Raw genomic sequence first — 27,429 nt, 5'->3', positions numbered from 1 at the left:
TTTTAGATTGATTTTATTTACTTGGATTTTTTTTTTCCTACCTCCTATTGAATGAGATGCTATTTTGTAGACTCTTACTGCCATTCCTAATCAGCTGGACAGGTAACAATTGGGTAACTTCAGATTAATTTTCTTCTTTTATTCCTAGTTCCTATAAATGCTTTATCTCCTTAGCCTTTTTTTTCCCCCTTTTCTAATTTAGAGATGAAGAGATACCATATGTTACTAGATCATGACATAAATATATTTAAGTGCTGCCATCATTGTTAGTTTATCAGCCTCTCCATTATAAACCCCCTTATTCAGGGGTTTATAACTCTGGCATTATAACGTGCTTCAGGCTGAAACTTGACATTCATTTTTTTTCCCTCTTGATTTGCTTTAAATCCTTCACTCTTCTTAAGTTAAACTGGAGATTAGATACATTAGTTATAGTTATACTAGTTGTATAAATTACAGTGCAGCAGTAGGCATTTTAAATAGGATGTAAATCAGAGAAATGGAGAATTTCCTAGTTGTTAAACTGTGAGCCCGGGAGTAGAAATCTGGGATTCTTTTGCTGAGCGTGTCCCTGGCTTGGCACATGACTACTAAGAAATTATTTAACCTCTTTCTGCATCACTCTTCCATCTGTATATTGGGATGATGACATTTCCTACTTCACTGCTGTACTGGGAAGCTTAATTAATTAAAATGCATAAAAGCACTGAGATTCTCATGTGAAAGGTGCTGAAGTGTGAAGTATTTGTAAGGAGCCTAATGAAAAATCAGTGTGCCTGCTTTTCTGCGTCTCTTGCCTGTTGTTTCGGGTTAGTGCGTATCAGCCCCTAGAGCTGTGTGGTGCGTGGCAGCCAGCAAGGAGTTTGATTTGGAGCAGCACTGGATGACCCAGCAGCTTGCTCTTCTCCAGCTTTCAAACATTCGCTGTATTTTGCAGCTGACTAGTCTCAACCTTTGCCTGCGGAGTTTGTGTTCCCCGAATTCTACAGTTTTCAAAGACTTTGCTATGCTCAAGACAGGGCAAGAGCCTGCAAGCGAGATCTCCGCTTCAGAGTTTCCCATTAGCGCTGTTCCAACTTGATGCTGGTGCAGGAGCACCCAGCCTGGTTAGAAGATGATGGGAGGGAAAGAGTTCAGATATTTTCAGCCTTTTTTTTACAGGGAGTTATCATGGTAGATGATTCTGCTTGTGCTCAGGCAGCTTTTTGGTGTAGCCAGGACGCCATATGGAGAACAGTGTTCCAGCTGATGTACAGTAAAATTTGGGACACTGACAGATAATCTTTCCGTCGTTTAGGTTGAGAAACGTTGTTTGTGTTGTGAGGCATGCTTTCTGAGTTTCCTCTCTCAAGGTTTTCTGTTGTCAGCTGTTGGTTCCGTGTGTCCTGCCATATGTAGGTTTCTGAGGGCTGACCCAGCCTGGCCTCTCTCCATACAGATCTCTTCTTTGCCTGGACTGTGGTGCTGTGCTCAGGAGAGAGAGGTTCTTGGTAGTGGCTAAATTTGAAATTATCTTTCTCCTTATGATTTCAGGTTGAAGTCTTGGCCTCCGAGGATGCTACATTTGGACACAAGGTGTGTAGTTTGATGCAGTTTTGTTCTGTAGGTCCCGTCAAATTAAATTGTTGGATGTGATGTCACAGAAGATGACAATTTTCAACCTGAGAATTGAGGATCCTGTGACTTATATCCACTGATTCAGAAACTTTCCCTAATTTATGGTAATCTGAGAACAACACACAGGCTCTCTCTCCATCCTGTTTATTTGGTATAAAACGTGTGAGCAAATTTTACTTGAGGAAGCCCATGTGGAAACATGGGATGTCAGCTTTGTAGTAACTTTTAAGATTGGAGTTGCCCAAGTGCCAGATTTGTTCTTGTTCCATTGATTTGCAGCTCAAAAATTGTAGTTGTTACCCGCTTTGTAGTCTGTTGAGTAAGCCCCTTTGTTCATGTTCCTTTTTCACAGTGCATCTTGAGTAGAATGTTGTACATTGAACAGCTGCATCACCCTGTGTTCAATTGTAGCTCAATGTATAGCAGGCAGTACGTGTGTTGGAGAGGCCAGTGTAGATATGCTCTGTTGCTCAGATAGGCTGTATCCAAACTATTGCTTGAGTTTCTTTGGCTGGTGAGCATTATGGTGGCGACCACAGTTTTAATTGAGCACTAATAGCAGATGATTCTAAGCAGGGCATATTGTGTGTAGGCTATATCTATTTAGCTAGGAAGAGAGTGGATGGGGAGGGAAAGCAGAAGATAGTAGGAGCAGTAGGTTAAATCATGACAGTGAAGAGTTTCCTGCTGCTGAAGGCCCACATGCTGTGATACTACTGCAGGTGAGAAAATAGCAGTGCTATTACTATCAAGGTAAAAAAAAAAAATCAAGAAAAGATGAAATAAGTTATCCAAGTTTGTACAGAATGCCATAAACAAAACTAACCCACAGGAGAGAAAATTTAGAAAAGCATTAAAAGCACCTAAACATTCATAGAATATGAATGATGCCAGAAATTACATTGTGTCCATATTGTACATTTTTGTGTTGATATGTGATAAAGTGATTTAAATAAATTATTAAAAAGCAAACAGAGCTACTCCAGTATTATTTGAAGCAGTGTTTGTTTGTTTTGGGGGTTTTTGTTTTGTTTTGTTTGTTTGTTTTTTTATTCAATACCCAGCATGCATACAGAATATTTATTGAATATTTAATAAACCTGGAGGGTCAGTTCTTGTGAACTCATCTCCATAATCTTTCAGACTAGGTGGGTAAACAGAAATACTACTGAAGATTATTGTAGCAAGTTGCTCTTAGAACTAAAACACTGTGGAGGAAGCTGCTTCTTTTTTTTCATGGCTGGACTTGCAGCGTGGTTTTCAGTCTTGGAATTATCTTGATGGACATGCTTTGAAACTCCTTTTTATTACCTAAAGTTTTAAGAATTTGCTATTGCTAAGCTTCAGTTTTACAAAACCAAATCGGTACGGTTGCCAGCTCTTAACGGCGTGCTCCAGAGTTGCAAGCAGCTTTTCTGTAAGATTCTGCTTCAGAACCAACAGGTCTTTTTACTTTCTTAAAATAGTAGCTTTACATTATATAGTGAACTACGTATGTCTGGGAATGTCGTGTACTTTTTATCCGTCAAGAAGAAAGGCACATGTATCATCCCAAATTTGTTAATCTCGGAATTTATCTTAGCTGTCTATTTAGGCATGCTGTGAAAGCACTTTCTTTCCTCCTCTGCCTTAAGAAATGCTTCCTCTACTGTCTGTCTCAATGACAAATAAATGTTAGTGTCTGTGTTATATTAACAAATCAGCTGATATGCCCACGTAGAATACACATAAGCACAATTTTTTAAATTTAAAAAAAAATCTATATAAAATGTTATAAATTAGAAAACATGTTTGTATGGCAAATACCAGATAGCATAGTTGAGAAGGATATAAGGTTAGAGTTTGCACAACGTAATGCTTTCCTTGATACTAGTTTTTAGCCTGAATTTTTCTCCAGGTCTGTTGGAGACTCTACGGTTTTGAGTGTGGCATATGCCTCAGCTTGAAAGGTACTAGGACCCCTCCGTATGCACAAGCAGAAGCATTATTTGCTGCAGAGGGTGCTCTTCTTTTGACTTGTATCCATTCCACCTGTCCTTAGACACCCCTTAGTTTAAGGCTTGGTGACAGGTCGTGTTGCCTGTGGGTACTAGAATACTGTGGGATTTGGTTTGGTTTTGGTTTTAATATTTCTAGACTGCTGAAAGAGCTTACAGTGTTATCTGTTAGTCTTAAATTCTGCATGATTTTAGTCTCAGGGTAAATATGCATACTGGCAGCAAATGGGGCTGTTTCCCAGGAAAATGTGCTGAATGAGACGACAGAACATTGTTCAGATTCACTGTAGTTATTGTCGGTGAAGTGAAAACCTGGCTGATGTATCTGCCCCTTGAATAGCTGAGTCTTTGATGCTAATGATAAGCGCATGTATAAATCAGCTACAGGATGCTTTTGATGCAAGATATGCACATTGATTTCAACAAAATAATTCTTATTTTAGAAAAGAAAATTAAAACAAAAGCTATTGTTTCACACTATCAAAATACCCAGGGAAGAGGCACTTTGAAGTGCCAAATCTTATCTTTACTCTGTATGCAAAGAACAGGTGCAAATTGCAAACCATTAGCAATAGTCCTTCAAAATGTTCTATCCACATCACCTTTTTGATAAGAGTCTTCCCAAAACAAAGGTAAAATATAAAGCATTTATTGGAGTAAAAATAGTATTTTTAATATGAACATTTTTTTTTATTTTGTGCATATGTGAGACCGGTACTCCTTAATGGGCCATGAAAGTGTAAGCAGTTTTTCAGTTTAACTTAAAAGTTGTTTTTTGATAAGTATAAAGACACCCAGATTTGACAGCATGGCTGTCTGAACCCTTCCTTTGGTTGCATAGTAGGAAGCAAAACCATTCAGCTTCCTTTGCAACTAATTTTAGAGAAAGGGGAAGCTGTTAGGGTGCTGTAGCAGCCTTTTTGAAGATGGTACACGTAGTGTTCACTTTAATTTACACATGCATCTCTGTGTGTGTTTGTGTTCACGTTTGTTTCTTAAAGAAAAGAGAAAACCAAAGTATCCGGCTTTCCGCTGATCCTTCTGTTTCAATATTCAGAAGGGTTGTGATATGTGTGTGGTTGTGTATAGAGAGATGTCGGGAAATGACCACCTTGTGAATCAGAAGAGCTGATAGATGATCTGAGACAGACTCAACACCACTTATACCTGGTTCCTTCAGATTCTGCTGAGGACAAACCTACACATCTAATAAGTAAGTTTCCTCAGAACCTTAGTGGCCAAGAAACTGACATAGAATCTCAGAGTGAATTGATAGAGCAGTATCTGCCCAAGTCTGCAGTCAACACACAGAAATGTATTTAGAAGTTGGAAGCTCCTTCAGTCCCGTTAATCTTATTGAAGCCTAATAATGACATGTAAAATACTATCAGTACCAATTTATTCTAAGTTCATTTTAGCTGGAATAGGAAGATACATTTTAGCAGATGGGATCAGTGTTCCCAGATGGTAGAGAAAATGAAGAGGGATGCAAAGATGTGAAAAAGAGAGAGAAAAAAAAGAATAAGGTGTGCAGAACTGAAATAAAAAGGTTAAAAGGTTTAACCATTCTGAGTGATGCTGATTTAAACACTATAAAGCAATGAACAAATAAAAATAACAGTGCCTGAGTTTTTTTAAATCCTCCTAAGAGATTCGGATGCTCAATTTCCATTAGAACATTTTAATCCCTGAGGTCGAATTGAAAATCTTAGTCTGAAAGGTTGATTATTATATAAAGATTTAACCCACATTTTATGGTTGCAGGAGCTGCATATTGGCATCAGTTGGAATTACGGTGTCGAACGCAGTAGCACGTATTCCAGACAGGTTACAAATGGTGTCTGGCCCTATCTAGAGAAGGAGCTGCTTAACTTTTGGAATATTTGTGCTCCTTTTACTCTCCTCTCCTTTCCCTCCCTTTCCCAAAGGCCTTTACTGTCAGCACCTCCCTGACCCAAATATCGCAGGCTGGAAGAGGCTGGGCTCAGCCTAAGCAGGGTGAGATCACCTCGGCCACGTGTCTCAACCTGCCTGCGGACGTGCCAAGTGCCTTCAGCCTGTGCGCAGGGACGGCCGCCGAGCCGCCTACCGCAGCTAATGCCGAGCTGCCGTGATTCCGGCTTAGGGCAGCATTAATATAAATAAGTTTGTTAATGGCAGTCCAGCAGCTACATGTCAGAAGGCTCACAACTTTGTGCAACAGGAAAAGAGACACTTATGTTCCCACAGTGGGGGAGCTCCACCGAGAACAGGACTCTCTTATTTGGTAGTGAGCTTTAATCCTTCCATTGTGTGCCGTTTTAAGCTGTGTTGTGATGTAATTGGCTTAATCATTACTATTATGTTGCTTTGCACAAGTTAAGATTGTAATTTGACATATGGAAATAAATGGCAACTGGATTAGTGATTTGCAGGTGTCATTTAAAAACGGGGCAGGGAAGAAAGCCTTTCATATTTTGCAAGCGGCGTGTTTGCTAATGTGCAGAGGCAGAATTAACTACGCCACTGCATCTCGGGCTGTCTTGAAGTAGGAGCGAGCTTCACCTGTTTGTTTCTGGGACCGTACTGCTGGGGCTGAGGAAAGAGAATCTGAGTCCCCATGGATGTGTTCAGTGTAGGAGTGATTTTACATTTCCTTTGCAGAAGACAAATACAGGAGAAAAGCTTTTCTCTTTGATCGAGACATGAGCATAATGGAGACACAGCTCTATTAAAGAAGTGCAGCAAGGGTGGCATTGCTGAGTCTGCGTGGTGGAGCTTTCAGCATTGTTCGTGGAACTGGCTGTATTTTTGTTCTGTGACACAGCATAAAGTGATGACCTCAACTCCATAATTTATTAACTCTGGGAGTTATTGAGAGACTCTGTTCCTAAGTTCTTTTTTAAGTGTGTGCTGCTGAGATGCATTTTTTTATGCTTTTTCTCTGATAGAGGATACATGGGTTTAAAAATCAAGTGTGCTTAGGACTAAAATACCTTTTTTTCCTCTCAATCATGCTACTTTTACTTGAGTTTATTAAGAGGACTTTTTGTTGGTTGTTGTTGTTTGTTTATTTCTTCACCTTGCAAACGCTGCTTTATTGCAACCCTCAGCACATCAGGGTGCATCTTCTGTAGCCCATGTATTTTCACGGTTCCAGATACCAGAAGATCAGATCCTGAGGGGAAATTCAACTACACGCTGTAGCTACGTGTCAGCTTCCTGGTTTGAAGCACAGAACATCAGGGTGGCTGACTGTGAGTTATGACTCTGCAAATCTGGAAAGAAACTGTTGTTCTAGTGGTATCCTTAACACAGAAGCCTTGAGCTACAAGATGGAGTAGAGATGCCATTTGAGACGATCAAGAAAACTTGTTCTCAATATATTTTATCTATTTATTTATTTATTTTAAAATTTGTATTAGCTTGATTGTAACAAAATAATACTTACTTGTGGGAAAGAAGGAGAAGAGAAGACACGAAAAGAAAAAGTAGGCATTCAAAATTGTTTTCTTTTAATGCACGCCTTGTTTAAGACGGCTTTCTTTTGTTGAAGGCTCTAAGCAGCCTCTGCTTCTGCCATCTGGTGGCTGCTAATAAAAGTTACATCTTCAAAGCCAAATTAAATTGTTTTAAAACCAATTAATCCTTTTCAGAAGAGGATGTTTTCAAGAGTCTGAATTATCTCTGTCTTGATATGTTGACACTTGGAGTGTCTGTGTGTGTACTTGGTATATGGGAAGATACAGAGAAATGAGTCATAATTTACATCTGTCTGTGCACTGTTGACTTAGGTAGGATTCTGGGGGTAGTAAATAAGTTTTTGGATTTGTTTCAGCCTAAAAAAAATAGATATTCATATTAGCCTCCAGTAACTTCTGTTTTGCTACTCAGAGCAGAGTTAGGATTACACATTTCCCCCCCCCCTTTTTTTTTTGTTTTTCTTGTGTTCTGTGTGGAGTTGTTTTACCTGAGGTGTTCAGATAACTAAAAGGATTTTCCAGCTTGCTTTCTTTGAGTCATTTTTAAAGCTGCTGTGTTTTAGGATTGCTGAAGTCGTCTGAGCTGCCTCTGCGCTGAGTGTTTTCTAAGAGCAGGGAGTAGCATTATAGCAGGGAACAAGGTGCTTTTTTAATATTCTTAGGGACCCCTTAAAGATGTGTCAAAATGTTTTGAAATAGTTATGACTAGGGAAGTATCAGCAACATGTTTCTGCCTGGACCTATGCATATCACCGCTGTGTTAATCAGGACCATCCAGGAACATGCAAAATGGAGCATTTGTGATGTTTTAGAAATTTCACTTGCATAATCCATAGTTCTGATGTTTGGTAAGTTCAGTCTCAGTAAAGATCTCTGTGGTTTGTTTGTTTGTTTTCCCTATTAGTTTTATAGAAATTAAGAGGCACACCAACATATTTAAAGCCATAAACTCCTCTCCATCCACTGTATAGTCCTGACTTTGGTCCAAGTTTGTCCCGAGTGCTGGGGGCTGCAGAGGAGTGTATCTATAACAGTACAGAGGGTGAAATCAGAACACGAATGTGTTCTCATCAAAATCCATTTCAAACAGCACTTGATTGCTGTGGCACCCCACTCCTCACAGCTCACTCCCACTTCTGATGTAGAGAGGATTTTAAAGCTCTGTGTGAGTATGGAAAGTGAACACTTCTTAGAGGTCCTAGTGACTCTGTGCAGTGGAGGTAGATCTGGGCAGTTCCAACATGATCTTGAAGAGAAAAAAATGAAATGATATGTAGAACAGGAAAAATAATCATACGTTGGCTGTGAATGCCCAGATGTGAAAATGCCAAGACACACTGTGTAAATGGCAAAGTAACAGTTGGTTCTTTCCTCCTTGTGCCCTGTAGCCTGTGCTCCTGGCCTGTAGTCTCAGACAGGACAAGGCTTCAGGAAGGGCTGCTCTCCTGTGGCAGTGTCACAGTGTGGGTACAGCATGTCAGACTTCCTTCGATATTCCTTTGTTTCTTTCTCTAAACTAGAGATAAATCCATGTTTAATGCTCCTTTTCAGTGTGAAGCATCTCATGATGCTTGCAGAATAAATACTGATGGCCTCAGGGTTAGACTTGGGCAGTCTGCATGGGCATGTGGTAAGATTTGTTTCATAGAGCTACGGAGCACCCTGTGGCAGGCTGGTTTGAGCACAGCTGGTGAACATCGTGTTCTTCTCAGCACCCTTGAATATCGCTGGCCTGTGGTTTGCCCAGCGCCCTGCACCCAGCTGGGAGTAGTACTAAAAACATGTAAGCTGCTGGCTTTCCTCCTGCATTGCCTCTACTTCCAGGCACACATCGGCGTGATGAACAGCCTTCGTCTCCAGTAAGGCACAATTGATGTGGTAAAGGCGTGGATGGGGCCACACTTTGGGGTTTTGATAGAAGCTTAAAGCTCCCACCGCCTTTCCCAAAGTACCAGGGGACAGAAATCAGTGTGCAGTTTTCAGAACATGCGTATGTGATTGAAAGCATCTGTTTAGTATTTGCTCGAGTGATGTCTGTAAGTAAGAAGGCTTGGCAACTGGTTTTGCTTTTCTGATTGATCAGTATCCCTTTTTGGGCAGTTCTGTGCCAATTTACATTGCCTCTTCGTTGTAATTAACTGCTGCAACCTGGAGCCCCCCCAGTTCTTGTGGTGGCAGCAGCAGCAGTCTGTACTTCCCCCTGCTGCTTTTTTTGAAGAGACAGGCTGTAGTATGGTTTGCACTTTGCAAAGTGGTACTGCTTTCATGATGGGAACGTGCATCACCTTGAGGGTTTGACTGAACCCACCATTTCACACCAGTCACTATGATAGAAGTTATCACGAAAAAAAAAAAGAGAATTTGTTTTCTCTGTCTTCCTTCTGTTACTCTCCACGTTTTTAACGGGTGGGCTTACTTCGGTGGCCCAAGCCTGATGTGCCTGAGCTGTCTGCCCCTGTCTGGCCGGGTGTGCTCTCATGGTCCCCCCTCGCTCTGCCGCCTGGTGACATGTAACCGGAGTGATGCTGGGCTGATATGGTGGGTCATTTGTGGTTCTTTGTGGCCCCTTTGCTTTATACTGCTGGTTTGAACTTTGAGGGAGTATCAGGTTTACCAAGGAATCATCTAACAATGGGAACACAATGTTTGCTTGTAAATACCTGCACATTTTAAATAAAATGTTGAGGCAGGTGGTCTCTTTGTTTGGGGGTGGGAAGGGGGCAGGACAGAGTATTTGCAAGTAGTTTGCTGTTTGTTCTTGATTAGGAAAGCAGGTTAGACCAGATTTCTTTTTCTGCTGTAAATTCTACCTGCTTGCTTAACTGGTGGGACCAGAACTGCTCCCTCCAGCAACCAACCCCACCTTGCTGCAGGAATCATGCTCCCATTCACATCACCATTTAAAAAACAACAACAAAGAAACCACAAATATTTATTTTCCTTAAACTACTATTTGTTTGCTTTTTTTATGTATCATTCTATCTTTTTTTAATAGCATGAAATACATGTATAGAAAAAATATTCAGATTTCTGCTATGTGGCTGCTTCCCCTGATTGTGCAGCCAGCTTGTTAAAACTAATACTAGGGTTGAAGAATAGGAATTGCAGAGAGGATCGTGAGAAAGTTGTTGGGTAGACAGATGTGATTTAGCTTTTCATTTCCTCTTGTTTTTTCCTGAGACAAGGTCAGGTGTGTATCATGCTTCGGAGCTGTGCTTTGCTGGAAAAAGGGCTGTTGACATGTTGCAGGTTTCAAACAGGAAGAAAGCATTGACAATAATGCAGAATCTTGGGCTTTTTACTGAATGTACATTTCTTTACATAAAACATCGTTTTGTAATTTGAAGCTTCAATTACTCCGCTGTTCATTTTTTAAGAATTTCTTCTTGCGAGACAGGGTTTTCTAGTGAGTTGGGATTTTGATGGATAATTTTATTGGATTAGAATGACACTGGGAAATCTTGTTTTTCAAGGTCATTTATTTGATTTTCTTGGTGAACAGTTAATTATGCAGGGACTTAATATTTTCTTATGTAGGAAGATCAAGATTACAAATGGTTTTGGCATGACTTTTATACTGCTGCAATGCTTTAAATTGTTTAATATTATACACATGTAAACTATTTTGATACATTTCTAATGCAGCAATCATTCTGTGTGTTCTGTGATTTTACTACTGAATCCTTCCTACTACTTGAAATAGAAAGCATAGATTTACAGTCTCTTTAGTGAAACTTGCCTTAACAATTTAATCTGAAGCTAAATAAGCATCATTCGTACTGTTCAATTTAATGTGACTGTTTTCATTCCACCGGCTGATTCCCCCCCCCTTCTACCCCCCTTTATCAAGATCTGTTTAAATCTCCCTGAGCCTCCTGTGAAACTTCCTCACGGTGTTATTCCTTGTGTCAGAACTGATGTACGATCACCTCGTAAATGTAATGTATATCTAGAGTGGGTTTACAACTTCAGTCCCTGTGCAAGGGCTGTGCTCCAGCGGAGGGATGTACAGCTCAGAAGCACTTGTGGGAAGAGCAGTTAGAATACATACTAATTTAAAAATTAATAAATGTATTTTTGAGAAATGTGTTAACTGCTGTTTATGAAAGAAAGCAATGAAGTGAATCATGTGGAACTGGCTTTTGTTGCGTCTAAGTAACTAAATATCATTATAACACGTATGATTGCGTGCAAAAGCTTTACAGTAATGTAGGTATGGCTGTTTATATGCTTATTAACTTGTAGTTTTCAGCTGTGGTGTGTGCAGAATGCTGCCAAGGTCAAAGTTGTTAAGCAGCCCCACACAGTACTGAGGGAAGGAATTATTTTAGCTAAAGCTCTCTTTCTCCTTTTTTTTTTTCTTTAAAGTAAACTCTTTTTACCAGCAGTGTTGTGGAAAAGGATCTTGAAGGAGAAATTTGGGGATGTTGGACTTGGAAATGGCATGAAATTAAGGAAATTAATTAGGATTAGAACAGGTGTCTTTGGTAGAACAAATGTTGAACATGATGAGGATAGTCTTAAGGTCCTGTGTGTTGCCTCGCTTAGTTATACAGACGTTCAAAAATGAGAAAGAGAAATTTGAACTTGATACAGTGAGCAAGAGAAAGCTAATGGAGCCCATTAAAAATGCAGGCTGACCTAGATGTGCTGTTGAATGGTGCCATGTGGTGTGCAGCTTTATATGGCAGGCTGCAGTGTCTTGTTGACCAGAATAAAGCTAAAACCACTGAAAATACTGCACTGTTTACAAGTCCAAAGACAAGATGGGAGAATTGGGGCATCCTGTTCTATGTTATAGGTGATGTTAAGAAAAACAATACCAGTAGAGCTTTTTCACTATGAAAGCAACTATTGATTTCTGTTAAATGTATACAACATTTGTTTCCAAAAAATCGACAGAAATTACTTATGGGGAATGATCAATGTACATCTCCCATTGCCACAAGTGTGTGTCTGCTTTCTGTTCTCTTCCGTCTAGGTTGCATGTACCCAGAACCCTGGAAGATGAGCAAAAAATTAGTATTAAGAGTTAGTTGATCAGAGCCAAATTCTTTCTTTCTGGAATGTAAAGATATTCAGTATGGGAAAGGGTAGCAGCATCCATCCAGCCATTAATTTTATGGTACTTTTAATTCTAAGTTAGCTTTGAAGAACTATTTTAGAAGGTGTCAAAGAATCAGAAAATGTTAATATGAGATTATTGTTCAGATAATTAATATTGAAATAGCTTTTAGCTGCTGTTTGAAACTTGATGGAAAATAATATTTTTTGATACTGAGACAGTTTCAACTTGCAATGATTATCTTAGCTTATTTATTAAGAAAAAAAAGCCACACACAAAAAAGCTTTCAGAGGAAATGCTGACTTCTCCCTCCCACCCTGCCCTTGCATCTGCCTTAGCTTCTGCTCAAACTGTATAAATGCAGGCATATATGGTTGGGATATTATATATTTTTGTTGGACTTGGAGGTTTAAAATCGATTATTTTTTTCCAAGGCTGTAAGTTATAATGTGTTTTCAGTTGGTACAATCATAATAAAAAAGGCTTGCATGTACCTGTGATGCATTTGATTCCTCCCTGCAGTGACTCATTGTGGATCTCTCTTACAGCTAAGTGCTTGTTCCTTGTGATCAGAGGAAAATGTTACACACCTTCTGCTTCGTGCCTATTAAATTCAAGTTTCTATTGTAGGCAGCATTACACAGCTATCTTTGAGAATTAAAGGGGAAAAAATATAAAGAACAGTAACTGTGAAGTGAAAATTTTAAAAGCCAGTTTGTTCCCCCTCAGCCCTAATGTTGATTTTCAGTGTGGTTCTGTTTCCATGCTTCCTTCTTCTGATTTTTTTTTTTTCTCCCTATTCAGAGCACCTGTCTTTGGTACCCTGTTGAAATTAGTGACCGTAATGGCAATTGCTCTTTTCCCTCCTCTGAGATCTAAATGATGGACACCAACCTTTTAAGATCTTGTTATGTTAAACATAACGTATGGTTTCTTTATCCAGACCAATATTTTGAGTTGAAGAAGGGATTGTTTTCTCCAATTTTATTATCATTTCCCCCCCTCACCTTTTTCATTCCCTGAGGGAATGGTCTGGAGAACAAAGTGTGCGTGTTCCAGGGAACAGAAATAGATTGTTCCATTCATAATTCAGTGATCTATTTCTGTTTGGCAAAGTTAAGCTCATGCTTAACTTCAGGTCTGTGATTAAATCTCACTGACTCCAGTATGACTTAAACGCTTTGCAAAACCGTGGCTTTTATTCCCGTCTCACCATCGCACCCCTCCTTCTGTCCTATTGCTCTTTTTTTTGTTCCTGGTTTTTGCTTTCCTCCCCTCCTCTGCCGCGCTGCAAGTTGACTGTGCTTAGTGTCAGCAGTTTATGTTCTGCATGTTTAATGAAGGCCACGGCTTGGCTCAGCATAGCCCTTCCCCTTACGCTAACAGAATTTTGATAAATGAGATTTCCTTGTGTGGAGAGCCGAGAAGGGGCTTTGACGGGAAACGGCAGGGCATGAAATCAGCAGGTGTCAGGTTGTGCAAATTACAGGCATTTAAAACCAAAAACAAAATAAAGAACTTGTTATGACTAACCGTCTTGAAAATGTGTATCTTCCTGTGAAACACACACAAAAAGATTTAACAATGTACTAGCAAAACAAAGGTAAATTCAGTAAGCAGCAATCTGAATAAATGTATTTCTGCCGTCCTTTTTGCTCCACATTGCCTGTGCTTACCACCTCAATTGTCAAAGTATGCTATATAAGCAATTGGATTACAATTATCATTGCTGAATTTAGCACATGGAAATACATTTCAGCTATGGCTTATATCCTGTTTTGATCTAAACCATTTGAAATTCTCTATTTTATGCCCACTCAAGTTATTGACTGCAATAGAATAATAGAGGGAACTGTTGCACAGATTAAGAGAAACCGCCAGAAGATACTGCAAGAAACCTTTTCAACTAAGGTACATTTCTATCATCCTTCCTCAGTTTTCAGTTCTATTTTCGTTTTTCTGATCCTGCTCGCTACATCCACTCCCTCCCTGCGCTTTCAGTCTTCTCTCCTTCATGCAGATTTAGCTTGTTCAGTGACCGATCTCCTATTCAGACTATATTGCTGTGTAATTAAAAAAAAATCTTTTAGTGTGCTCACATGTGCCGGTGAAGTATTGGATTGTTGAAATAACATCAAACTCTTCACTGGAGATTATAATCTGACACGATTGATCGAAGGCCAGAACTGGATCCTGCAGACCTAAAACTGGAGCTATTTTATTACCTTATGTAACATTCCATGAAAGTTTCTGCAGCTGTAGTGAATTAGAGATGAATTGTTTTTATTGGACAGATGAAGAGAAAGGACAGTTGGTATGGCTATAATAATTAATAAATAACACAGTTAATTAGTGTGCTGGCTCTCCAGTATGTTCAGAGATTAATTTAAATCAATTTGTGCTTGCTTCTATTAAAACACTCAAAACTGTATTTTTATACACGCACCCAGAGAGAAATATAAAATGTATATACAGAGAGATGTATATTTAAATATATATGTATAATTTTGTCTCTTACATATCTATACTTAGTTACTTAGTTTTTTTCTCCTTATTTTGGGCAGGATTTTTGCGTGGCTTGAAAGCAGGGATTGTTGGAGATCTTGCAATGTTTTCATAAGTTGGTTCACACCATACCTGTGCGCTAAATCTTCCAATATGCCTGCAAAGCTTCTCTGGATTTTCTGCTCACCTCTAAGCACTGTCCCTTCGCTCCTGTTAGTCAGGTGCCAGTGGGACACCCCCATGGTTTGGAGGCTTGGGGTTGCACGTGGTCACCCACTGATGTGTTCTAGTGTACAAATTTTCTCTTACAGAGAGTATGTTTTTCTCAATTATTAAGATACACTCTTGATTCTAACGCCATCTCATCCCAAGTCTGTATTTTAAAAAAGCAAAACAAAACACAACTAACAGTTGCTTTTTTTCTTTGGAATGGTTTACAGCAAAGCAACTGCAGTTGTAGAGCTTAGGCTATATTTTACCTTCTCCATATTTTCCAGTGTAACTTGTAATATACCCTTTTCAAATCCTGAATTCCAGGCTCTTAGTCTGCCTTGATCACAAGAAGTATTTACAGACTTGTCTGGGAGTTGGTGGTGACTGGATTGCAGGCCGGCAGAATTCACGATGCCTGTAAATGGCAGCCAGAAAAGGCTTTTCCACAACATCTGATCGGGCATTTCAGGCCACTGGACAACTGTCATGGCAGGTGGCATTAGTGTCCCTTCTCTTAGGCTTATTGTGTTTGGGGCAGGAGTGTTTGGGGCGGACAGCAGAAGAGCTCGCTGTGACTGCAGCGCTCCTCTTTGTAGGAAACCGGTACTGACGCTTGATGCCCCAGCACCTTCTGGGAACTTAATTTCATGAGTTTCATTTTTGTGCCAAAATGGCAGTCACAGTTTTCAAGTTGAAATATAGGAATGCATAGTATGGATCATGTTATCATCAGGTAAACGTATACACACATGCGTGTTACGGCATAGGTCCAGTCGCTGGTTGAGATGCGCAGAACTGTTTGATTTGTAAATGCCGTGTTCCACAGCTCTTCCATTAGCTTTACCAGGGAGTCAGCATTACTTGAAGCAACTAGTGGGCTCTCAGGGTTCATTTCAGATACCTTTTTTCTCACAGCAAGCGAGAGTTCAGCTGAAAATCATCTGTGATGGGACTCTGCAGAGAAGCAAGTTGGTGCTCTGTGGCGAGTGAGGAAGGCAGCGCGGGGCAGCCCCCACTCTGATTTTGGTGAGATGCAGCTAGGACTAGATAGACACCACAATACACCCTTCCTAGGGTGTGCCCTTATTTGTTTGAATGATGCTTACAGCGTTTTGGGGTTACTGGAGAGAAGCAGTGCGTGGGTAGTGTCCTACAGCTGCGTCTTCATCAGATTTGAAATAAATTGTCTTAGTTAAACAAAGAAAACCTGTGTTAAAAGGGAAAAAGAGAACTATGTCAATTCTGTGTTTGAGAGTTAAACCCTGTTTATTTTGCCTTAAAATGTAGGGAATTGGGGGAAAAGTGGTTACATTTTTTTAATCCCTCATCACTAGAGCCCAGTAAGTGAGGCTAAAGAAGGTTTCCTTTCGCTCACTGCCAGGCAGAATGGAATCTTCCATCCAGAAGAGAAACGTTTCAAAAGTATATAATACAATATTTTTTGCAGGAATTCCTACAATATTAGATTATATTGTGAAATAATTACAAATAATTATAAACTACAGTTTATGTATAAACAACAGTTTATATGGTATCACCTGTTCTTTTTTTTTCTTTTCTGCTGCAGGTATTGCCACAGTTTCTTGTTGTTGATCTTTACTGTGACTATATATTTTACCAAAGAGCATTGCTCACTAAGGTTTGGAGATTAGTTTATGATATTTTACTGTGAGGTAAAGTAATTATACTCTAAACTATGACAGACAGTGTAATTTGGAGATTGCATTCCATACATACCCTTCCATCGTGTTCTGGCAAAGGCCATCCTTCTGCTAAATCTGATAAAATATAAATTTAAAATCCCAAATGTGCACACGCATACAAAACAATCGTACCTAGGATGCCTGACGCTTTGTGGTGTTTGCTGGGATATCGGGTGCTTTAACTTTACACCATCAGAATGCAAATTATTATGTGATAAACTGCAGCATCAGCCTTACCCCTGGGGGAGCGCTGGCTGCTCTTAACACACCTGGCACTCTTGGGGCTGGGTGCCACAGCTCTTTCGAGGCCAGGGTGCCACACGGGGCACTTTACTCCTGATTAACCTTGAATATGTCAACAGCCCTCAACTGGAGGTGTTTTTCAAATGCGGTGTTATGTGAAGCCCTAAGTCTCCCCAGAACTGGCGACGACAGCGTGCAAAATCTGAAACGGGCTTTTGGTGAGGCGCAGGCAATTGCTGTGCTTCAGCAGGGGAGAAGAGTTAGCTTCTTTTTTTCTCCTGGTTAAAATTGTCTCCTCTTATTTTAGTCTTGCACTTCCAATTTTGCTCTACAAAGTTATTTGAGTTCAGGATGTTCTAATTTAGGAGTGAAAGATGGTTTTTGCTACACTCAAATACATGCAATCATCGTAGCGTGGTCTCCTGGCATACTTGAGCAGACTCAGACCATCTCACTCCAGGGCTCGCTTCCCTCCAGGCTCATCTCTGTTTTGATAAGGAGATGAAAGGTACAGAGAAGGGCTGCTGTTGAGTGGAAGTTCATCATCTTGGTCTTTGATTTATCCCTTTATCTAGATATAGAATATCTTACGCCTAAATATTTTAGTAACTTGGAGGAAGGAACTGTGAAGTAATACGTTTCTCTAAATTTAATTTTCCAAATGCCAACAAGCTGAGTATGTTCTGGGACACGTAACCTCAAAGCACAGAAAGTCTGAGTGAGCCGCTTGGCTATGTAAATTGGTCGAACATCACTCGGTAGACTGAAGTGTACATATTTGCATATGTACACTTGTATGTGACACTTGATCTGGAAGAGAATGGATTTGCTTTTGTGGAAAGATGTTTGGTAAAAGTGAATACGATCATTTTGACATCAAGGCTAATGAGTTTAAGAGCAGGTTGCCTTATTTCTGTAATTGGTTTTGCCCTCTTGTCATTTTATTATTTAAAAAAAGAAAAGGAAACAAGGAAACAAAAGCAAGAGACACCTTCAAATAACAGGAAGTACAGTTCGAACACGATGTTATGTGTTAGTATTTCAAAGTTACAGCTCCCCACTGTACACTACAGTTTGTTCTAGGAAACATATGTGGGAAAGCTAAGTTGGTTTTCTGTCAATTTTCAGATTTCTTTGTGCATACACTCTGAATTTTCATGTTTGCATTGAGAAGATCTTGTGAAAGGCTTATGTATATAAAGTTCAGGCTGTGTATCTGTAGAGCAGTACGTGCTCAGTTGGAAGTAACAAAGACTTTCCTATACCTTGTGTCTCTTTTGTACCTACCAGCCGTATGGATACTGGTAATATTAAACTCTTCAGCAAAAATAAAATAAACCTCATATTGTCCCTGTAGATTGCCCACAGCTCTGCTTGTTGTTTATGTGTCAGTTCTAAGCCGTAGGAAAGAGCTATTTAGGAGAAGACAAATTTAGGAGAAGTCTTGCAGGTGCCAGTCTTCAGAGTTTCAGAGGGGCTGCACAAGCTTCTGCTGCACGTCTCCCTCCCAAAGTTTGCACCTGCCATAGCTGAGCAAAGGAGAAAAGCTCCCGTTTTCCAAATATTGTGCAACAATAGAAAGAGTTTTTTTAATGAATTTGGAAAATTAGTTTGCTAGTATATTCAAAATCAGAAGGTAGTGTTTCTGGGTTTCAAAATGCTTTACTCTATAATAATTCATATTTATGTTTCCCTAGTAAATTGCCATCAAGGAATTATTATTATTAAAGGAATTGCAAATGCTTTCTATTCTCACGTACATATGAGCTTGCAAATCAGAAAGAAGGCAATATTTTAAAACAGAAGCTGTTTTAAAGGGAATCTATGTTAGCATTTTTGTTCTCTAGTTTTATATCACCATCCCTGACCAAAATCAAACCAACAAACAAACAGAAAACCCTACAAACAACTTGTTAATTCCTGGAACCAGTCTGCAAGGGAATTGTAAGGTAGCTGATGTGATGAGCAGGTGTCTAATTCCAAAATACTATTTGGACATTATCCAGGTTTTGCAATCTTTTCAGGGAGTCATAAGCTGTTTTAATAATTCCATTTAGAGAGAACACTCTTGTGACCATTCTCTGAATTCAGTTACTTTATTGATTCATCTCATTTCTTTGACATTGTGTGTAGAAGAAAACAATGGAAAATTTGCTAACCTGTATGAAAGACAATGTAAGTTATTTAATAACGTGGATTTTGAAAGTCCTAGATAACCAAAGATTGCATCATTTCCTTGATAGTGTATGTATACTAAGACATTAACTGTAAGTACCTGCTTTCATTCATGCACATACAGAAGGAAAATGAGAACGTCTATGTGTAGAACGGATTGCTTTCCCTGTATTTAGAGTCATTCTTGTGATAAAGGGAACTCTAATCCTCTATTTGAGACCATGTATGTTTTTCTTACAGTCTTCCAAGCAGTAACTAAAATGCAGAGTATTATGTTCTCAAATAAGATCTCAAAACAGCTGTATTTTCTCTTGGATGGAAAATGCTGTTACTTTGGAGACACTTGTATCCCCGTGTCGTAGGTGTGGTTGTGCTGAAAGATCCATGGAAAAGATGAGCCATCATTCTCATTAATGGTATAATCCAGCTAGCGTAGGAACTCTTTTAAATTAAAAGAGGTTCCCATCGTTTCTAACCCTCCTCTCAGATTTGAGGATTTTGAGGCTGGAACATAGCGCATATTTTCCCTGTTCTGCCCCACCCTGCCCACCCCCCCCCCCTCCAAAAAAAGAAGGAAGAGGAATATTTGTTTAATTCCCATTTGGAATACAACGTTTTAGGGAAGACATTTATCCTCCCAGCTTTGTCTTGGTGCTTCTGTTTCACTCAGGAAAAGTAGTGACTGAGTGTTGCTACGACGTTACATCTATGCAATTTATCAAAGCTTATGGGATTTTTACTTGGGTTACAGAAGGCTCATTAGTTGTCAAGTGAATTGAACATAGGTCATAATTATTACACTATTGCGGCGTTCTTGAAAAAGATAAATAAGTGTTAGGGCTGTAAGATGTTGGAATAAAAGAAAAGTATTTTAATAAAAATGTCAGTATTTTAACATTCGTCAAGTTCTACAAAACAAATGCAAACATGACTTACAAATAAATTATGGTACTACAATGATGATAAAAGTTCAGTGATAAAGGGATACTGCTGCCTAACTTGTTAAACAAGAACCAGTGTAGTTGTGAAGGAGGCGATTGTGTTGGTGTCTGTTTCTGTAGAACTGTCCTTAGTGAGGACATGAAGAGTTTGCATCCAGGAGAGAATTGCTGTGTGACTAAACTTTGCACATCAACACACTTTCAGTAGTCTTTTTAAGTTTTAGTTTGAGTAGTAGGTTGTGGTTCCCTACTAACCACTTATTCCAGAGAATACATCTTCCCATCATTTCTTCGATTTATGTTGAGTTCCTTTTCTGCAGACCGTTCTTTTGCATTCAGACACCATGGTCATGTCCGCTACCAGCAGGGTAATCTTTGGACAGATACACAGAATTCTCCATCATTGCTGTAGAGCTAAGGTTGGTGATACACTCGTACTTCTCCCCCACCCACCCCAGATACTGTTTTCTTGACTATGATGTATAGTTTATGTCTCTCTGTTCTTCTAGTTTGGCCGACAGGCATTGTCCAAGAGTATGAGAACGTGTTTCATAACATGCAAGGCAGCTGCAGCATGACACATTTGCACTCTCTAAACCTTGACACAGAAATTCCCTTGCTGGATAGAAATTTGCATGCAGCTTGAAGGCATTAAGATATTGCGTTTCTAGGAAATCTTGGTGGAACTCGATCCATTTGTTGCTTACAGAATCGTGGTCGTGGATGAAAGGAAATGTTGTTTCTGAAATTCAGTTGTTCCAAAAAATGTAGATTTGGAAATTTCTTTTTAAGCTGTTTTTCGGTCCAGATGTTGGTGGAGGAGTTTGTATAGCATCTTCTTCTGCCTGAGGTTCTGGGACCTTGTCTTAACAGCTACTATTTGTAGAGACTTTCGTATTCCCTGTGGAAATTTCTTATGTGCACATGATTTTGGATGTTGTTACTAGATGAATTATCCTTTTCTCAAAAATATGAACTACAGTATGTGCCTGGATGTGCCATCAAGTATATAATATGCAAAACTTAGGCTAAGATTTTGATGATTCTGTGTGATGAACCTACTTTATATTTGCTTCCTCGAATGAGCTGAGCTGGGTCAGGGTGTAACGTAATGTTGTAGAATTTAAGTTGTGTGATTTTAAGGATCGTCTCTGCATTCTTTAGATTAGGTGCTTACCAAGAGGCCCTTTGACAGATGTTATTGCAGAAGGTGGTAACTACCCCTAACTGTAATAATTACCAGAAACTACCCACCTTATAACAGGTGAAAGAATACTGCAGTAGTCCAAACAACCTCAGATCATAGTTTAAAACATGAATTCAGTTTGAGTTTGAGCATCTGGGTGCAAGCTTACATTCTCTTATCATGATTTTTCTGTAGAAGCACCTAAGTGGTGAGGTAGACAGGTCGAACAGCCCTAACCTGCCCCAGTTCCCTGTTGGAATTGGGCCGTAAAATCCCTTGGTCCCTGTAGATGAAGCAAATGAACAAGGCTGCTTTGCACCTCAAAATACCTCCCCAGTTCCTGGGAAGGCTTTCTATCACAGGCTGCCAAATCCTATGGTTTTTGTTTTTCCCAGATATATCCATTGAAAAATGGGCTTGCATACTTCTGCAACATTGGATTGGGTCATAGCCTGCTTCTTCACAGGGAAGTTGTTAAGTTCATTAAGCTGGATGTTGGTAAGAGATAAAAAGGAAGAACAAAAGCAGAGCAAATGCGTTTCTTAGCGCAGAGTGATGTGAAGGGCAGTGCTGGCGAGACGTGTTCAGTGACGCTGTGTTCCCCTTATATTGCAGAAATGAAGAAACCTCTTCTCAATAGCTATTGAACACATTTTGTGAGCAGTAAATACACTGCAGAAAGAAAAGTAATAGGTGTAGGGCTTTATAAAGGTTCCTGTAACAGCATCTAACTTAGTGTTTCTTTCAACATAACCTGTTATGACCTAGCTGACTGGCCTTCATTCAGCTTGCTGAGGTTTATACAGAACTGGAAGAGTGAAATCAGCAATCGCAGGAGAGAAATTAAAAAAAAAAAAAAAAAGGAACGAGAATTCTTAAAAGCTTGCTTTTTTTTTTTTTCTTCCCCAAAGTCTTTCTATCAGTTCAAAGCCAAGATTTAAAGCCAATTTTTAATGGCTTTTTTTTTTTTTCCCTGTGACTGGCTTCTCCCCAAGTCACATCGTTTTCAGTGAATCTGTTGAGAGTAGCACAGTGCCTGACGTTATAAGGAGTAATAAGTTAGAATCTGGAAAGAGTCCGCCATTTATCTGTATGAAGTAAAGCAGGCTTGGGAGACGATGCAACAGGATTTTTAACCAGTGAAAATGTTATTTGTATAGCTATTCTATACTATTTTTTAAAGCAGAAGTGAGAATGAGAAACAACTTAAGATGAAAGGAGTTGGAGAGGTACAATTGGTGTGTCTTTTGCTTTGCGACACTTAGCAGAAGAAACAGGCTTTGGCCCCAGGGAGCTCCTCAGTGGCACAGAAGAAAGAAGCAGCGCAGAAAGCTGAATAATCACTGTATCTTTGTGGAAACTCAGCTCCTTTGCGGGGAAGGTGACGCGGATCCTTCAGCTGCATTTCCAGTGTCAGACAGCCTTGAGCCTCGCTTTCCCCTTCTCATTTGTGCTGTGGCCGTAGAAAGAAGGTGTGGATCAGTGTTGTGTGTCTTACGGCAGGCATGGGGTTAGGAGGGCATTGGTCTTTGTCCTACAAGTACACAAGCTTTTGTTCTTCCTTCCCCAGCTTCGCAACACTGGTTTAATACCAAATTGTTCATGCGGTTGCACTGCAAGAACAGTGCTGGCACACAGAGCCGTATGATGGGACATTATACAAGGTGAATTTAAAAATAATTAAAAATAGAAGTCCGTATCTTGTTCAGCTCCATGTTGGGAAGCAAGGATAGGAAGGTCACCACTGATTAAATGTATTTGATGTAATTCTATTGCTAACAAAGGAATTACACCAAGGTAGAAATCTGAAAGTGGTTTAGAGTTATTGGAGAGAAGAGGTTAGAAAGAAGATGAAACATTAAAAGCTGGTTCAAAATGATGATGTGTTCTAGCTAAAGTAATGAGTAAAGTCTCAACCATTTAGTACAAAGAGTTGATAGCAACCCCCTCCTTTTAGATTAAAACAGGTACATAACTTGTCCAAACTCTGCATCCAGAAAGTCTTAATTTTCCTAATTTTATGCTATTTAACCTTATAGTGGGTAGAACTTGCATTTACCCATAATCCTATCCAAACAGCAGGAATGCACCACACTGATGGCCTGGTGATAGGTCTATACACTGGTAAATGGCAGAGGAGTCTTCCAAATGTGCGCAACCAAAGTCTGCTACCAGGGATGGTGACAGCACAGATTTAGTACATCTCACTTGGAGTTTCAGATAAGATAATTTGTCTGTTGTGTTTCAGACGACCTTTCCCATGTTTCTAATACATTTGAAAATTTTAACTGTGCTGAAGTAGTATTATCAAAAATTTTCTTTTAAATGCATATCCTGATTTCCCAGGGCACTTGAGAAGATCCCGGTCTGCGTAGGGCTGACACACACCTGCCCCGTAGGGTAAGCAGGTCCCAGGAGCACACGTAGGCCTGGGGTGGTCCCACCACCATCCCGGAGCAGGCAGCTGACCTGAGATTGGTCCTGCACCACCCATCTGGGAGCTGCTGTGAGAGCTCATGTCCAAGAGTGTGTTAGTCTTAAACTGGCATAATGGCCATGGAGAATTTCTGTTGATGCTCTCGTTTGCTCAAGTTGAGCACAGGAGACAGCAACCTGATGTTAATTTACTTGTGTTTCTTTGTTTAACAAATGAAACATTTGTTTTATGTTCAAATATGTATATGTCAGATTTTAATCTAGATGTATTAAACAGACAACAAATAAAAATTATGCTTTGTGGGCATCTCTCTTGTGTTGCAAAACAAAAGGCAGTCTGCAGTAAGCAGTACCATCTAAAGCAGTACCTAACTGTGTTAGATCTCGTAAATCCTTTATACTTGAAGGAAGAGAAATCCTGCTTGCTCTAACATGAAATGTAAAACTTTCTACCTCGAGCAACAAACCCATCTGTCAAAGTGAGTCTGTAAAGCAGAGCCCAGCCGCATGATCTGAAGGGCAGAAAACAGCCGCGCTCTCTTCCAGGCTTGCATTTGTTAGCAAACAGGCTCTGGGTAATATTTATCAATGTGCACGGTCTTCCTTTAAGAAAAATGAAACGAGTTGCATGTGTGTGTGCTGGGAAGTTTAGCCCCGAAGAAGAAGTTTGAAAAGGCAGAAGGAAATGGAGACCTGCCAAGCGCGTTGGCTGGAGTCATGGGCAAGAGCAAGGCCTGTCTGAACTGCCACTCAGTTTTTATTCTGCGAGTTTGCAGGGTTGGTGATTAGAGTGGCTTTCGCCCAATTATGCTGTGATTATTCCGCTGCACTGTAATTGACTGGGGAGATATGCTAATACCTGTCATTTGGGATGATAAAAGATGAGCGGAGGACGCAATGCATTATTTAGCTGGCTGTGTGATAGATGAGGGATGCGCAGAGTGCTTTAATTGCTGAGAAGAGAGGTTAAGCTGAACGAACGGATGAATTAGAAATGAGTTTTTTTATGGCTTGTGGAAAAGTGAAATAAAGGGAAATGTGCTTTAAAACTGTGGCAGCAGATAGAAGCAAACGCAACAAGACAAGGTCTTTTAGTCAGCTTGCTCTCCTAATTTAAATATATAAGACAAAACACGGTTTAGTGTTCAGTAAATAATCATAATAATGATAAGAAATGCTCGGTGAGTTCATATCCTCGCCAAAAAAAAAATCGTTGTTAAAGGAACTGTTTTTATTTGAGGTGATATCTGATGATTTGGAACCTTTAAAATTTCTGTTGCAGTTCAGACCTTTAAAACCTCATTTCTGAAGGCTGCGGTACCACTGCTGAACAGCGCGTTTTGCGTGCACAGGTCAGATATAGATTTACATAAATAATGTCACGCACGCATATACATATATACATACACACATAATCTCTCGAGTATATGTGTTATACAGTTAATAAGTGCACAGAGAGAGAAGTGAGATAAAATGAATATTCATAACGGTTGGAGGAGTGTAGCGATACAATTAGCAAGAGTATACAAATAACTCACAAGTGACGAAGCTCTTACCCTTTGGGTGGGAAGGTCATTAGAAACTGTATCTTCTTTTTTAAAAAATTACCTAGTGAAAAACAGTGAAGACGACAAGCAGTTTTCCCATTGTGTCATTCTTTGCGTATGCACGAGCCTTTGCCTGTGGTTTAGAAAAATATTTGGAGCCTGTTCTGTGAAGGCGTGTGTGGGATGGGTTTTTGGGAAGGACTTCCAATGTGCAGTTTGCTGTGCAGAGCCTGCTAGCATGGAGTTCATCGTCATGATCCAGGATTTCAGTCACAAGCGTGACCTTCTCACTTTGGTGAGAAGGATGCGTAAATTCGGGCTTTGCAGAAAGGGTGAGGCTGCCAGAACTGTTGTCTTAACAAACCCTACAGATTCATGGAGAACGTTACCCTGTGATCACCCCGTTGCATTTCGGAGCTAACGTTCTGCAAAAATAAAAGCCGTCTGTGTGTTTGGAGACCGAACCTTTATAAAATGGAGAAAATTACCTCTGGTGTGGTTAACTTATCCCTGGACCCATCTAACTGCCGGGAGGCTGCTACTTGTCCGTTGGAATTTGTTTTTTTTAAATTATTTTTTCAGAAAATACTGGCTCTCAAGACATTGTTATTGAGTGGTAATAGATTGGTCTAGAATATCACGCCTCGTGAGCTGGATGCCAACTTGAGATGCATGCAGTTCTCTGCCGCTGAAGTAGAGTCTGCAGGGCCCAATAGCTCCCCCAAATATAATCGTCACCTTGTTCTTACTGCCGTTCACCAAAATTTCTTTAATGGCTGCTTTTCATCATCTTAGTTGGAGACTGGCAACTTATTTTACAGCTGTGCAGCCCATTGTTAACTTAATTTTTTTTTTTCTTAAGTTACTTTTAAACGAGCAGTTTATAAGGCAGTTTGCTGCTTTTATGGAGCAATTTATATTGCTATGTACTGGTTAATATAATTTTTGTAAAATGACCACTTGGATTTCAGAATGCGAGTGCTTCTGGTTGCACCTTGGCTCCTTTCCATTAGCTGAATGGATGCAGCTCTCAGAAAAGCTGTGCATCTTTGAAGAAAGAAGCAGTAAAATGCTGTAATGTTATTGTTTTATGGAGTGTTATAGAGAAAAATCTGACTTTTAAAAATCCCTTATTAACCATTTTTAAAGATGTTACAAGAGAAAGTTTCTTCTACATGGCTTGGTTTGTAATAACATATTTAATGTGAAAAAGTGCCTTTTCCCACCCAGAGAGAGACCCAGGCGGTTTTGCTTCTTGAGGCATCAGGGATGCCCCTGATGGCCACCAGCGTTGGGGAGCGTGGCCAGTGCTTGGCGCGCTGCTGGGGTCTTCAACATCCGCGCAGAGCCAATGGGGGATGATGTTGGAAAAGCAGGGTCTAATGTGGGTAAGCTGCAGTCCTAGTGTATCTGGCAGCACACAGATGATGAGAGAGGAGTTATGGAGAGGGGCAGAGGAGCTACTGCTCACCATGTGTCCCAGGTGGGAGCTGGTCCCTCCATCATCATGCAGATGCTGCAGGACAGACCCATGCGTGGCATCTGCTTGGGATCTGGTAACTTCTGACATGACAAATGCCCTTTTCTTTTTCAGTCTAAAGCTTTCTGCCATTTTTGTGGTTGTGGCCTTTCACAGTTTTCTCTTACTCTCTGGGTTGTGATGGACCCCTGTAATTAGGAAGGGAATGGGGCCCAGCCCTGCTCCTTTGCAGATAGCATTGGCACCCTGGGAAATGATCTTATCCAACTGCGTGTTTGCAGTCAGCCATTCATTTGCTTCTGTGTAAATACAATGAGGATAAGGGTACTAACTTTTTTTCAGTCTTTTCTAGTCCAAATTCCCTGCAAAGCACTATTTTCACTATTATGCCTTGTACAAAACATCCAATGACTTTCAGCATGTCGTAACTCTGAAATCAGCATGCAGTATAGAGGATTTTCATACTCCTTGAACAATAAATTTTAACTTACCCAGGAAAATAAAAATCACTTCTAATACAACAGCAAAATATTACTGAGCGTGAGCCATTTTTCAGTACCCAGCCTTACTGATTAAAAGATTTGACATTATATGTATTGTGTGTATATATGTGTGTTTTTACATAAATATGTAAATACATGTGTAACACATGTAAGATTCATGTGTTACATGAACACAGAATGCAAATGCCTGTGCAGCAGAGAATTTTGGCTTATTCTGCTGTGCTTTTAGAGGTACCTATAGTAGGTACAGTTGGGAAGACTAACTTAAAACAAAAAACAATATACCTGAACTAAATACCTTGCTTATGATCAGCTGAAATGAAATACAGGAAGGAACAGTGTGTTAGTTCATAATAG

The 27,429-nt window shown here is 39.9% G+C and overlaps 1 protein-coding gene across 10 annotated transcripts in view; it reads left to right on the top strand.

The window, feature by feature from the left end:
- ARID1B (AT-rich interaction domain 1B) overlaps positions 1 to 27,429 on the top strand; it is a 327,313-nt gene that overhangs the window by 181,088 nt on the left and 118,796 nt on the right. For 6 of the 10 annotated variants that reach the window (XM_065057320.1, XM_065057318.1, XM_065057322.1 and 3 more), the window contains one exon: positions 1,534 to 1,575. The exons of the other annotated variants lie outside the window; for them this stretch is intronic. In XM_065057320.1, the coding sequence (XP_064913392.1) occupies positions 1,534 to 1,575 (42 nt within the window). The remainder of the gene's footprint in view (positions 1 to 1,533; positions 1,576 to 27,429) is intronic. 10 annotated transcript variants of the gene reach the window in all.

Source organism: Columba livia, chromosome 3, assembly GCF_036013475.1.
Source record: "Columba livia isolate bColLiv1 breed racing homer chromosome 3, bColLiv1.pat.W.v2, whole genome shotgun sequence".
Taxonomy (NCBI): domain Eukaryota; kingdom Metazoa; phylum Chordata; class Aves; order Columbiformes; family Columbidae; genus Columba; species Columba livia.
This window is presented reverse-complemented; position numbering and strand designations above follow the sequence as displayed.